Source organism: Haliaeetus leucocephalus, unplaced genomic scaffold (genome assembly GCF_000737465.1).
Source record: "Haliaeetus leucocephalus isolate CR32 unplaced genomic scaffold, Haliaeetus_leucocephalus-4.0 Scaffold284, whole genome shotgun sequence".
NCBI classification, from domain to species: Eukaryota; Metazoa; Chordata; class Aves; order Accipitriformes; family Accipitridae; genus Haliaeetus; species Haliaeetus leucocephalus.
In genome coordinates, this window is record NW_010972720.1 from 7,106,803 (window position 1) to 7,120,384 (window position 13,582).

Sequence of the window (13,582 nt, forward strand, 5' to 3'; positions counted from 1 at the left end):
GGGGAAGGGGCGGACTCACCACGTCCGTCAGCGCCGCAGCGGGGGCCGAGCCCGGCCGCATCCTCCCCGCGCACGCGCGCTCCCGGCCCCGGGGAAGGCGCCGCGCGAGCTGGAGAGGTGCGTGGGGGGGGGGCGGAGCGGGCCAGCTGCCCGCCCCCCCCCGCCCGTCGCCCCGTCGCACTGCGGTGCTGCGCAGCCGCGATCGCCTTGGGCCGTACCAATGCAGGGAGCCGGGGGCGGGGGGGGCATAGGCGAGACTTGCCCGCTCTGCCGGTTGGGCTTTCCCGCCTCCTGGGCAACCGGCACCAACAGAGCGGGGGGGTGGCGGCCGCGGGCGCTCCCCGCCGCACCGCCTCTCGCTCCTGCCGGCGGCCGTCCCAGGCGAGTGAGGTACCGGCTCCGGCGAGTAGGTGGCCGCGGTGCCGCTCGGTTGCCTCTCGATGTCACCGGCTTTCCGTACCCTGCGGTGCTGTCGCGCTTAGCGCTGGGCCGGCGCGCTCTGGCGTACTGCGTCGAGCTTGCTTTAGCTTGGGCAACCAACCGCAGCTGCACTTCAGACGGTTTATGGGGTACCAGCGCTCTGTGGCAAAATACTGGTATGTCCTCACCTTCCCTACCAGTTCCTCGGGAGACGCTGCAGAACCGTGCTTGCCCGCCTGCTGACTGGCAGTACTGCTACTGCCAGGCCAGGCTCCTCCGCCTCGTTACATCTCCTCAGTCGCATCGAACTGCTGAGGTCCAGAAATCCTTCCCATTAATCCCTTGAGCAACGACCCGTGCTTTACACCGTAGAGTTAAATTCCAGGTCTATTAACTTTCGATAAATTACTCCTGTCCTCCTCATCAATAATGCCAACTGGCTTCATAACAGTGAACCCTTAAGTTTGTTTCCAAGGGTCGGCTTTCTGTCATCTCTTCTTTCAGTGCCATTTGTTGTCACCTGCCCTTTGGTTCCTTACCCAACATCTACATCTACCAAAGAACAGTACTGACTTTATCTGATGAAGCGATGGTCATTTTACACTGTGTGAACCTCTGCACCTTGCAAAAAAAATTGCTTTAAACTTTTTAAAACTTCTGCATGCTGTCCATCCTGCGTGCTGAGCATAAGCAAAATGTGGCTAGCCCTTCCATCGTACACAGTGTTCCAGCATATTATTTCTTATAATAAAATATATAAAGTCTATATTATTATACAGATTTCCACTGCTGGTGCTTTTCTACTCAGCACCCACATGCCAGATACAGCTAATATGTGATATTAATCTCTCAGAGTTTTCTGCTGCCTATTTTCATTGCTATCTTCCATCTTGCCTTCACCCCCATAGTTAATACCAACATGGGACTTGATCTACATTGTCTTTAATCTGTATTCCACTCTAATGTCTTCTTAACTTCCCTGCTCTCTTTCAAGCTGTGTGGACACAGATACTTCAGCTATTTGTTTGCATATCCTTGATTTTTTGGATAATTCTTATGTTTCATGACTTTCAAGAAATAGCTTTACTAACGTATTAACCACTTTATTCTGCCTTGATTTCCATTCCTGGTGAACCTACCATATATTGTTATTTTCCTCCTCAAGGCAGTTCTTCCTCTAGCTGATTCTGATTCCCATCTCTACTAGTTTTCACTCTGGGAATCAGATCCCTGGTAATCCTAGTGCTAAGCATGCTCTCTGTTCAAGCCCTTGAGTTCCTTACACTTGTTGACTAGGCATTTTCCTTGGTTCTGACAGGCTCCAATGAGGGTGATGATGAGGAAAAACTAACATTGACTGTAAATCACTTGCATTAAAACCAATAAGAAATTGGAAATACATTTAACCATGACCAGGTCTTGGATTAGTTAGAGGGCTTCCAAAATTCCACTTTTACGTTTTACCACAGATTTGTCCATACACCGACCTTCTATACCATTGTTAGAAAGTGACTGAAAGCTATTGCTAGAGATAAGCCACAACATGAAGAAGGAAGCTGCTCAGCATGTTTTATTACTAGCTGTTAATGCCACCAAAACCTCTCATCTTAGTACTCTGAAGACATCTGTCATAAGTTTTGACCCAGCTATGAAAATTCAGTAAGAATTGCACCAGATTTATCACAAAACAAAAGCATTTGATTTTCTCTCTTTGGTCATGTTTTGAATTTAACAGAGGAGATTTAATGGTGTCTAAATCCCACATAGTCCATTTGTTGTATAAGCACCAAAGCTGTCAAACATATTGTAGATTACTTTCTTCAGATTACATTTATTGCTAGTATTTTTAACCAAAAATTCTTGCATTTTACTTTAATAAACATTTTGTTTACAGATGTGGACTGCTCATAGACTTTTGCAGTAGAACAAATAAACAAGGATACTTCCACCCTTTTAGTGCAGTGCACCATCACACAGATCCAGCCATGCCTGCGGAAGGGAAAAGTGATATGGAGAGGATTGGCCTCTTCAGTGAAATGGGTTATGTTACCATTGGAGATAAATATGTATCACATTATATGCGTAAGTACATTTAATTTTAATCACTGTTTAGTGACAGGGACCAGCTCTAGTATCCATTTACTTTCAGAATCACTATTTTCTAATGTATTTTTTTTTTTATTAGAAGGAACTGTTTTTTCATGCATATTCTTTGCTCAGGTCTGTATTATTAAGAGAAAGGCTTGATAGATTGGAATGAATATATCGAAGAAAGGAGAAGTCCAGTAAAACTGAAAAATATCTATGCATAATAAGACTGATAAAATCTTTTAGTGTATACATTTCTTTTTAATATTAATTATCTGCAAGTTACCACTATTTTTATGCTTTTGTGAAAAACAATAGTGTTTTTTCTATGCTCTTTCAGCAGGTTTTCTGTCATTGACACTTAGATTGTCATTATTTTTAAACTAGAGATGCAGGTTTTTTTGTTCTGATCTGACTCACGTGTGTGAGATTCCCCATCCTGTCTTTTCCTTTTTTTGTTGTTGTTTAATGAGAATACTCATTGAGAAAGGTAATTTTTGTAATTAGTAAGGTTACAGAGGTTAACTCTCAGTAGCTGGTTTGAAGTGATAATGCAAAATAATCCTGGCTTCTCAATACAGACACTTCTGCTGTGTTGTTGTGTCAGTGATGAACGTGTCCACCAGAACCCTGGCTGATATACTTCCACCACACTGAGCTGCTGGGGATTCAAAACCCAATGGAGGCACTTAAGCTATTTGACCCAGTCTGTAATCAGTGGGAGAGAGAGAGAGATGCTCCTCTGAAGTATTACTCAGAGTAATAGTAGTATGTAGTAGTAGTAGTATGTAAATAGCTCTGAATTGTAGCCTGGAGTAACCAATCTCTCTCCATTGCCTGTAAAGCAAGTGCCGGGGTTAGAAAACTAAAATGAGATGCTGTGAATACCTTCTCATAGCATTGTCTTTCAGACAACCATTTACATGCATGTTTTACAAGTTAAATGCTCTGCAGTACATTCTTTGAGCCACCCAGATCCGGACCTTATTTTTTTAATGTAGGCTAAGAGAAGCACTAACATCGAACAGCTATTTACAGTGCTTACTTTTTTAAAGGCCCTTTTAACGAAGCTGCGAGCAAGAACAGACAGATGTTTCCTGGGGGAACCAAAACATTGTCAGCTCTGCAGGCAGGTTATTTTGAGCCTCAGTTTGTGAGGATTTTCGATGGTGAAGCCTACTCAAACCCTGTTCAGCTAAGGAGACGCTATAGATTGTCAGAATCAAAGAAAAATTTGGGCAAAGCTTTCCTTCCCAGTAATGGAGACAAATTGCCGTAAGTGTTGTGAAAATGTTTTAAATTGACCTTTTTTTTTTTTCTGTATGCTAAAGATGATTTTCACAGATTATTTCTTTTAAAACCTGCAATAAGAGTACAATACTGTTGTTTTATACAATGTGGTGTTAGTCAGTACTGAGCGAAGAATTTTGAGCAGCAACACAGGGAAGGCTGAACACAGGTAGAAATCAAGTCCTGATGCTTGCTCTTAACTAGTGTTTTTTGCTATAAACATTACCTTTAGCTTTTTACTTTCGATGAAAATGAAGATGGCTATGGGAAAAGGATATGGATAATTAACAAATGACTATTTCATTTTAATTTAGGAGGAAATCTGTTGGAACTTGTTGGATGCAGTATCTTCTCTTTCCCATTTCTGAGCCTCCCAAAACAGAGATGGCACATATATTGCATAAACAGTAGGAAAAGGGGCCATTATCCAGGTGTAACGTTCTTCTCTCAGCAAATCCATATCCATTATCTTTTTGCTAAAAAAAAATACCAATTATCCTATAGGATGATCAGAACATGTTACAGAGCTGAGGAATATATGTAGAATATTAAAATAAATACATCTTTGCTATTTGCACAACATTAATTGCATGACAAAATGACACCAATGAAATTGGTGTCATATAACTATTATTATTCACATGTGAAAAACAGTAGAGCCTGGTTACTCATTTATAACTATACAATCTTGTTTTGTTCTTGGACAGGAGGATTCAGTCTATGTACAGGGCTTGGTTCTTACAGTCTTGTGGTTACATTTAGTCATATCTTTCTGCAGCTTTGCTTTTGTTTGGAGAGTAACCTTTTGTTTATTTTATATATATATATTTATATTTTAGGATGCAAGGATTAGTATGTTGTATGTTCTGTTGTATGTTAAAGGAACACCTTAGCTTTTAATAGGAATGTAAGACATTGTGTGTAGGCTTTCTGTTGGATATATGTGTGCTATTTTTGATGGGACAGACAATGTGCGAGTCCTGTGTTCAAAACTTTCTTTCAGCTACAACTTGACTTCATAGCAACCAAATGATTTATAAGGGTTTAACTGTTAGAAACACCTAGGCACATGACAGTCAATGAGAGTCCTGTTCACTTACTTCCTGGGTTCTGAAACCAACAGTGGGAGTCTTGCTTACAATGAAGACCTACTGATGTGCTCTCTTCCACATACTGCCTCCACAAATGCACTTCTTGGCTGTTGGTGCAGCAGCTCGTGCTCTTATTCTTGTTGTAAGACTTCTGAATTCATCTAGACATGAACTTTAGGGCAGGTTCTTTATTGTCTTTATCCTCCCCTAAATCTGTACTGGCAGAGTAGCACAAAGCAGAGGCTGGGAATGTGGTTAGGTTATCTTTTAATGGAATCCTGAAGCAATTATGGAGAGCAATTATACATTTCTTATATCCAAAACTGACTCCCATTGTAACTGCGGAACTAGCACAGAGCTCTGTTGCTGTTCTCTGAATTGTTGTTCTTGGCTGTCTGAATGATAAGCAGCTCTTGGGAATCTTTACATTGGAGCCACATTTGTTGTTAGCTGCAAATGGAAAGGTTGCAAAGATGTCATATTCTGAAGATATGACTGAAGCCTGGGCCTTTCTTTTTTTCATATGTGTGTTCTCTGTTACTTTGTTACTGGCATATAAAAAGCCTACACACAGACGTGACATGTGAAGAATATGAAATGAAGCACTTAAGAGCTAGGAAACACCAAGATAAATGTTGTCTGTGCACTGTCAGTTTGCCCATTTTTTTCTATATATGAGTTTATGAAGTCCCTAAATAAGGGGAGGGTAATAAACAGGTAGGTTAGAGTTTTGTGCAAAGATGAAAAATGTTATCTGGGCATCCTAATCCTGTCACTATTCATTAATGGCCCTTTTAAGTAGGAGAGACACTTTGAGACACTTTACTCTCTCCCCACAATAAGTGCAGACAGTACAGGCAAAGCAGATTACCTCAGCTATCTGGAGTAGTTGACAGATCTCATATAGTAGCTCCTGTTTATTTTTTTCTGTTCTGTTTTGGGGTTTTGGGGTGTGGGAACAGAGGGTTGGTTGTTTGGGGTTGTTTTGGACCCCTGTAGCTGCAGCTTAGTGGACCAAATTGCCACTCAGCTATTTCATTAGTTTGTCTTGGTCCTTTTTTCCTTTAGTGGCTTTATGATCATGTACTTTGAAAGCATGTCCTACACTTGTCAGCAAATACTGATTTTCAAGCTGGTCTTTAAAAAACAGTCTTTGTGAATTCCTGCAGCTTTGTAGGCAGAAGTATTTCTCCTAAATGAGCTATGCCTCCTTCTACTTTCCTTCTGTGACAAGACAGAAAGTTAACTAGTCCTGACATCTCCCATTAAAAAACCCTTTCAGACAGGTACCCTGTCTGGGCAGATGCTGCCTGCCACTCCATTATCATACCAGCACTAACTTACTGTTCTCTGTAAACTTGTGGGAAAGACTGTCCTCTTGTCATCAAGCATCAGGTCTGTTTAACCTACTCCTCTGGGTCTCCATTTGTGAATCCGTCTCTACCAGTGTTACTTCACCTTGTTGGCGCATAATTAAAATGATCTCTATTAAGCATATTTATGTTATTAAGATACTTTAAAACTTCATCTCTGCACCATCTTGTTTCTTTTTTGTCCATAACACTGTGCACAGAATTGCTGTAGTAGTAGATTCCATGGACAGTGGATCTGATCTGGTTTTATATTTAACTCTTGAGATGTATATATTGCTTGGGTTTTCTACTTACTGTCGTTTTAGCACACTAGATATGGGAAGCCTGAAATATTTGCAAAACATTAATTAATATGTTCATTTGCTATTTTTAGATGTGGACTTGGCAGCTATTATGGAACCATAGGAGGTTCGTATGCATACTTCAGTCCACAACTGAAAGCCAAAGAAAGATACATTCCTCCTGGAAAGAATTTTTATACTAATCCAGGAAAGAAAGGAACTGGATACGGGTAACTTCACAATATTGCTTCTTGCAGAGTATTTTATTAAATGTTTCTTGAGTTTTGAACACCTAAGTAATTAATTTTGTTTTTACAGTTATGCAAATCTTACCATAGGTGAACAATATCCACATGAACCTGATGGGTATGAAGTAGAAAGAATAAATGCAAAGGTAAAAATATTTGTCTTTATTATGTATTAGTGTTATGATTATTTATTAAAATTTACATGAACTTTTTGTTCCCTGTGGTGTTTCCTTTAGCTTGAAATCATTAATGTTTACTTACAAAGTGGAGGAAGGAAAACAAATTAATGACCATCCTGTATTAAAAAATATTTAGGTATTTTTCATTTATTATTTTTTCTTTGAGACATCTGGCAGTATCCCACACAAGTTCTACCATTCAGGATTTGACCTTAAGTTTATATTTGGAGACCTTAAGCTATAATACAATAATGACCAAACAATGCCAATAGCAAGAACAATAATACTTCTATGTTGTTGTCAGAAGAATGGGACCTCATTATCCTAGATACTACATAAAAAAACCCTCTTCCTTTTTTCATATAAATTCATAAATCTAAGAAAACTTGTAAATGTGCTTGCACTGATTTTAGTTATCATATATTTTCATCATATGTACTGAAAAATGGCAGCAGGAGGACATTTTTTGGTCTAGGGTAAGAACAAGATTAGAAGAAACAATTCAGTTACCTGCAGTTGAGACAAAATCAGTGTCAAAATTAAATATCCAGTGCAGAAAATGAGAAGAACAGAGAAAAGAGGGAAGTGGGATTGTTTCCACTGGATAGAAGAAAGGGAATTTGCTCTGAGACATTAGCATGCATTACCAGGTGATAGTGTATTACTGATGGTACGTTTTATGCTTGTCTTTTAATTGTTCGTAATGTTTTAACCTATTTTATTTTAAAATGGAATCTGGGAAGAATAGTCAACATCTCCCATGGTACAAAGAACCAATTCCTAGAGAAGTTCAGCTTAGTAAGGTGCTCAGAATCTGGGAAATGTAGTGGCCAGGGTTCACAAGGGTGAGTGGCTGGACTGCATGCAGGCAGAATTTTCAAGCATGTATGTGTGCATGTATGCCCAAGATACAGGTATACAATACCGTTAGACACATCTTAAATGCACAGTGCTTTTCCTACCATACTTTCACAGTGATTGTTGCGCTTCCTGGTTAGCGAATCTATGTTCCATTATACATGGTGGGTATATGAAATACCTTGATCATCAAAGAGCAAAGAAAGTTAGAGTGAACATTCTCCAAGACTAAATTTAAATGCTTTCCATTTTTCTCTTAGAATAATATACAGTAAAAATCCTCAAGACTGTTTCTTTCAAAGTATTTGTTTTACAGAAAGCGCAAGAGGAGCATAAACGATTGGCTAAAGGAGGGCCTTTCAAGTTAAATCTATATCCCCAGGACTATTTTGACACGAATCCCTATTTTAATGACAAACCTTTGCCACCTGTGAAGAAACCACCTCCAGAGAAGCCAATTGCACCACCTTTCAAACCAAGTTCTCCTGCTAAAAAGGTTAGTTTGTCTTATAGCTACTGGAGACAAAAGATAAATATTCAGATATTTCCTGTTAAAAGCTTTGCTTATAGTACATAAGATAAAAATAAATGTTAGGTTTTGCTATTAATTTCTTATTTTTCTTACAAAAGGTATTATTCCATTTACTTTGTTTTCAGTTTACAAAGCAATGAAATCTTGTTTGACCCAACAACAACTGCTAACTAATTTCAAGTAACCTAAAAAGTGTTTCTCTTTAAAATCTGCATAGTGCTGTTAACATACAGTTAATTGACTGCACACACCACAAAAAGATAAAAAGCAGAAGGTTATACAATAAATGACAGTAAGACTAGATTACTGTTGCAAAATGAAATGCTCTCCTATTTTGGACTCTGTCAGCCACGTCTATCATTTTTGAACCTGCTAATTACTCTCACCCTATAAAGACAAACATCTAAAAGATAATTCTGAGAAGTGTGATGGGAATGGATAGCTGGAAGGAGCAGAAAATGTCAGGTTAGTCCCTCTGCTCAGGGAAAGAATAAACTCAGGAATTATCTGTTGCTCGTCCATCAGCAGACACAAATTTGCAGTCCACTTTAGAATTTGCCAACTCTTTAGTATTTAGGAGAAAAGGAGGAAAAGGATGGGAATAAATATATGTGGCAGGGCTTAGAGGGCATAAGAAATAAAGCCTGGGGTTATTATGAAGGGTATATAGGAACATAGTTCATTAGTTCCAGTTGCTTAGTGTCATTATTTCTTAAAATCTGAATGGTATTTTTCCATTCCATAAAACATTCCATTTTGATAGATTTTTTTTGAGATGAGATATTAAATTTATGCCATTCACCTTAGGCTAAACCTTAATTTCACTTTGAAATGGGTTTAAGATGCATAAATACCTCTCTCTTAAATGACTCCAGATACCTAATACAGTAACACCCCTTAATCTGTCACTTTTCAGCTCTTCATTTTGGAGTTCCATTGTCAGTCATTTAACACTGTGCTCTGCTAACCACTGTTTTCCTATTATTATGTCCTTCACCCTTATTTGACTGACATTGATTCACCTGAGGAAGATGATGATAGCAAGGAAAATTTAACTATTCAGAAAGAGACTGCAAAAATGCTTACACACGAATAATTGCGTTGGGTGTTTGGCCTCATCGATGAGGCAGCTGAGATCTTTCAGAATGGAAATCTGTTCAGAAAAGTTAGCTGCTAGAAAGTCAGCACCTTGGCTGGCTGACAATGCTCATGATCCTGCTTCAGGCTCCCCATCTTTCATACCATATATGCTTTCCCCTTATATTTAAATTATGTGTACTTCCCAAGCTACTGCACACTTTCCCTCTGCTATATAAATTCTTAGGGGAAAAATTGCTTTATTGTTGATTGAATTGCTTATTGCCACACTTTTCAGGAATGCAGCCTCAGCAGTCTGTGGGGTTCAGCTGTACTAGGGGATTGCAAAGAATTAATCAGGTCTCTGCATATTTTTTAACTAAAATTTGCCACTCATGTAGTACTACTAGTGGATGTAACATTTCAGGAAAAGCCACTGCTGTATTCAATCCTGTATGTCAGAAAGCACATTGATAATAATGCCCAAGCCCTGCTGTATGTAAGAATCCCTACACCAGTACTGGACATGGAGGTGTACTAGTAAACTACTAGTGACAAAGGAATTCCCTTTTTTTGCCACAACATTGCTCATTTTAGTGAGTTATGTTTTTACTTTTTCTGTCACATTTTCAAGCTCCTTTCCTCAAAATCCAGACTTATGAAAGAACATTTGAAACTGAGAATTCATCAAAATAATGACTAAGATTTTCCTTAAAGTTTCCATTGCAAATTTAAGGAATATTTGTTTTGTTTTTTTGGTTTTTTATATAATATGATGCAGTTTGCTATTCAGTATTCTTACTTGCTTTTGCATGAAAAATACTTTAATTTACTCAATTATATTGTAGTTTGGCACTTCAAAAAGTTTTTTTTTTCAGTCAGGGGGCATGAAAGGAGGCACATTTGATCCTTACCCAAGCCATTCCGCTGACCCTTATGTAATTAAAAAATCTAAGGCTATCACAACTAATAAAGAACGACAGATTTTTCATCCTCCCGCTGGACCAAAAAGCAGACCTGTTAGAAGCATAATAACTTTAAATGTCACAAGGTAAGCTCCTTTGAGTTCATGTTTCATGTATGCTGTCTACCAAAAGTCATTAGCACAGCTGTTTATTGCTGTCTAAAATAACTGAATAAATGAAGGAATGCATTATTAACAAAAGGGTAAGAAATGTATAAGGAACTTGGCTTTCAAAATTTATTCCAACTCTCTTCTGTAAATTCAGGTTACTTTATAAGGCTTTTGAGAGACCTTCAGAATCATGCTATACAGATGTCACTGAAAAATTATTAATTTTTATTCTTTTCTGACTTGATAAATGTAAAAAGACTAGGAATGTTCCTGTTTAAATGTTTTTGTTTTCCCTTATGTTTATGGAATAAAATTGGCTCCCTCTGCTGGAAAACATAACATTAGGTAATCTAAGCCTGTGAAGCTTTTGAAACAATGGCACTCAAATTGGATTCCTAACTACAAACATGTCACTGTGCAATGTTAGAAGAAATTTATAGTACACAGTGTATGTCTATAGGTAGACAAGCACATAATCCTTTATTTTTTTTATCTTACTAAGCTATAAACCTTCTATTTAAACAAACTTTTTTTCTGGTTTTGGCTCTGTTGTAATTCAAGCAAAAAATCAAGATTGTGTTCTTTCGAGTTATTTAGAGAAACCGCTTTCAAATGCAGACTTCTAAGATTGCATGTAGAACAGTTAAGCATATTGCATACTCCTTGAGTAACATGAAACAGTTTAGAAATACTTCATTAAAATTTGAAAAACTCTCTTAGAGGAATCTGCTTTACATTTGTGATTTGTCTTTTACATATCATATGTGAAGTCTAAGAAATACACCTCCCTTATTCCCCCATTGCTGTTCTGTTTACTTTATTTCACCATGTATTGGCATTTGCATAATCACTTTTTAAGTTGCAGGGATATTTTGAAGTTTTTATTTACACTGACAAGGCAGAACCAGAAGCTACGTATTGCTCCACATTGCTTTTCATTACTAATGGAAAATAAGAAAGAATTGAAAGTAACTTTTTGGTTGGTGGTAACTACCAAAACTGACATAAGAAAGTACAACCTTCCATGTATGCACTAGTGTTTTTAAACTAGTAAAACGGAAAAGAATGCTGTATTGGTCTAAGTAGCTTTCTTAGTGTAATTGTTTGTATTATTGTTTTATCAACCAAATAAAAATTCATGTTCCCAAATGAAATGTTTTTATTGGGAAGAAACCCTAACTGTATGTGAAGTAGGTTTCAAAATTGAAAGGGGGGGACTGATGGTGAAGTATCACTATGTGCTCACAGAAATAGTTATGATGGACTCAGTAAAAATATTTGTAAAGAGAAAATTTTCACATACCCAACAGAAATTCCACAGAGAGAAATTAAAACTAGTATTTCAAATTCTCCACTGCTATTTCCCTCCTAAGAATTTTAAAGAAGGTATTTATTTATATTTGCATCATTATTCCTAGGTTTAATAGAATGAGAATTGTGAACTGAATTTATTATAAGCATGAAGCTCATAGCTCATAGATTTTAAGAAATGTGGTAAGACATTTTTCAAATCATCTGCTTCCTCCACTGAATTACAGTTCTTTATGTACTTTCCAATGGAAAGCTTATCTTCTGATACTTGGACCATAATCCTGTAATTGGATTTGCTAGTGTAGATTCTTGCTCTCATGCAGAGCTCTATTGAAATAAATCTGAATTCATGAGGATTCAAGTCATTAAATCTAACTACAGGACTGGGTATATCACAGTTTTTAATTTTTACAAAACTCCTGTAATTTGTACAGTGATATTCTACAAAAATCTAATAAGTTTCTCTTCATTTACATTTCAGATCATTAAATGTAAAGAACTACAAGACTGCGCAGCTGACATCTTATTAGGTACAAAAGGTGAAATGAAGGGTACACTTTTTAGACTCTGTAAAATGTTAACAAAGCAAATAAAAATGTCAAAAGTGGAATTCAAGTATCTAGGGTAATCCAATCTCTTTAATTATTGAGAATGCAATCTTTTGTTTTTAAATATAAAGCTATAATAAATAATTTAAGATCATGTATTTATTAAGACGAAGGTTGTATTTTTATATAAATTTTTATCTTATTGCTTAACTGGACTTTTGAAATGTACTTTTAGAAAACAGACTTTCTAATGAGTAATTTGGGTTGCAAATTGACTATATATTGCAGTAGAAGAAAATGCATATATTTTAAAGTGAGTAGCAGTGTACGTATTAACCAAGTTAGTCACATGTGGCCCACAGTGAAACGAAGGTCATTGTTTCCCTTTAGTAGAATTACAACTTGCACTTTATTTCAGCTATGATTTCTGTAAGAACTGTCTTACAAATGTCTAAATTTTAGTTTTGATGACCTTCTCAAAACGACCAATACCAAGCATTGTTCAAAACCCGACCACAAGCTGGCTGTTACGAAGGGAGGGGTCACCTCTAGTTACCAGCACCTATTTACCGCCCTTCCTCCATTTCCTGACAACCCTAAGCGCTGCCATATTCCCCAAGAGCAGCTTCGTGTCACTCTGCGTACGTGGAAGGTTCCTAACAAACCTGATCCGTCTTTCAAGCTAGCTTCTTCTCAGATGGAACTGTGATCCTAAATGTACACTTTACCTTCATCTTAATAATTTTTGTCAGCTTTTTATATGTGGTCCAAGAAATTTGTTCGTGTAGACCAAAGATGATTTACTGTGAAAATTAAAAAAATACTCAGCATGTACTTGTGCAAACTACTACGCGAAGACAGAATTTCTGTATTCACTTTTATCAGAGATTTATCGTACCACTGTAGAATATTCACGAAATGGTATCCTTACCGCTGTCCACAGGACAGTAGTTTTTTAAAGCACTCCCAGACTGGATCTCACCTTTCCTGGCATCAATGACAATCAAAATAAACCCAGGAGCTGTTGGTCGGGTCTTCCAGCGTGTGTTGAAGCATAAAAACCCTCACCTTGAGGTCAACCGGACCCGACGGGATTCCAAGACGCTAATTTACACAAGAATTCTGATGCGCGGGGAGGGACGCCCTGGCAGCGCCCCCGCGCGGTGGCGCTGCCCGACGCCGTCCTCCCCGGCGGCAGGCCCGGCCCGCCG

The 13,582-nt window shown here is 38.0% G+C and overlaps 2 protein-coding genes across 4 annotated transcripts in view; one reads left to right on the forward strand and one right to left on the reverse strand.

Moving 5' to 3' along the window:
• Positions 1-83, reverse strand: part of UFSP2 (UFM1-specific peptidase 2) — a 15,291-nt gene extending 15,208 nt beyond the window's left edge. For all 3 annotated transcript variants that reach the window (XM_010570017.1, XM_010570016.1, XM_010570015.1), the window contains exon 1: positions 20-83. In XM_010570017.1, the coding sequence (XP_010568319.1) occupies positions 20-61 (42 nt within the window). In that variant the 5' untranslated portion in view covers positions 62-83. The remainder of the gene's footprint in view (positions 1-19) is intronic.
• Positions 84-2,405: 2,322 nt separating this feature from the next.
• On the forward strand, positions 2,406-12,353 carry LOC104833391 (chromosome unknown open reading frame, human C4orf47). The gene is made up of 7 exons (XM_010570019.1): positions 2,406-2,502; positions 3,564-3,783; positions 6,636-6,773; positions 6,862-6,937; positions 8,145-8,324; positions 10,316-10,488; positions 12,305-12,353. Exons 1-7 carry the CDS (start codon positions 2,406-2,408, stop codon positions 12,351-12,353), a joined length of 933 nt encoding a protein of 310 aa, XP_010568321.1.
• Positions 12,354-13,582: the final 1,229 nt, after the last annotated feature.

Excerpts from the sequence above, each read along its gene's own strand:
- LOC104833391 (XM_010570019.1), top strand. The coding sequence starts at position 2,406 with ATGCCTGCGGAAGGGAAAAGTGATATGGAGAGGATTGGCCTCTTCAGT. Across the intron at positions 2,503-3,563 it reads ATATGTATCACATTATATGC|GCCCTTTTAACGAAGCTGCG; the intron begins GTAAGTACATTT and ends ACTTTTTTAAAG. Across the intron at positions 8,325-10,315 it reads CAAGTTCTCCTGCTAAAAAG|TCAGGGGGCATGAAAGGAGG; the intron begins GTTAGTTTGTCT and ends TTTTTTTTTCAG.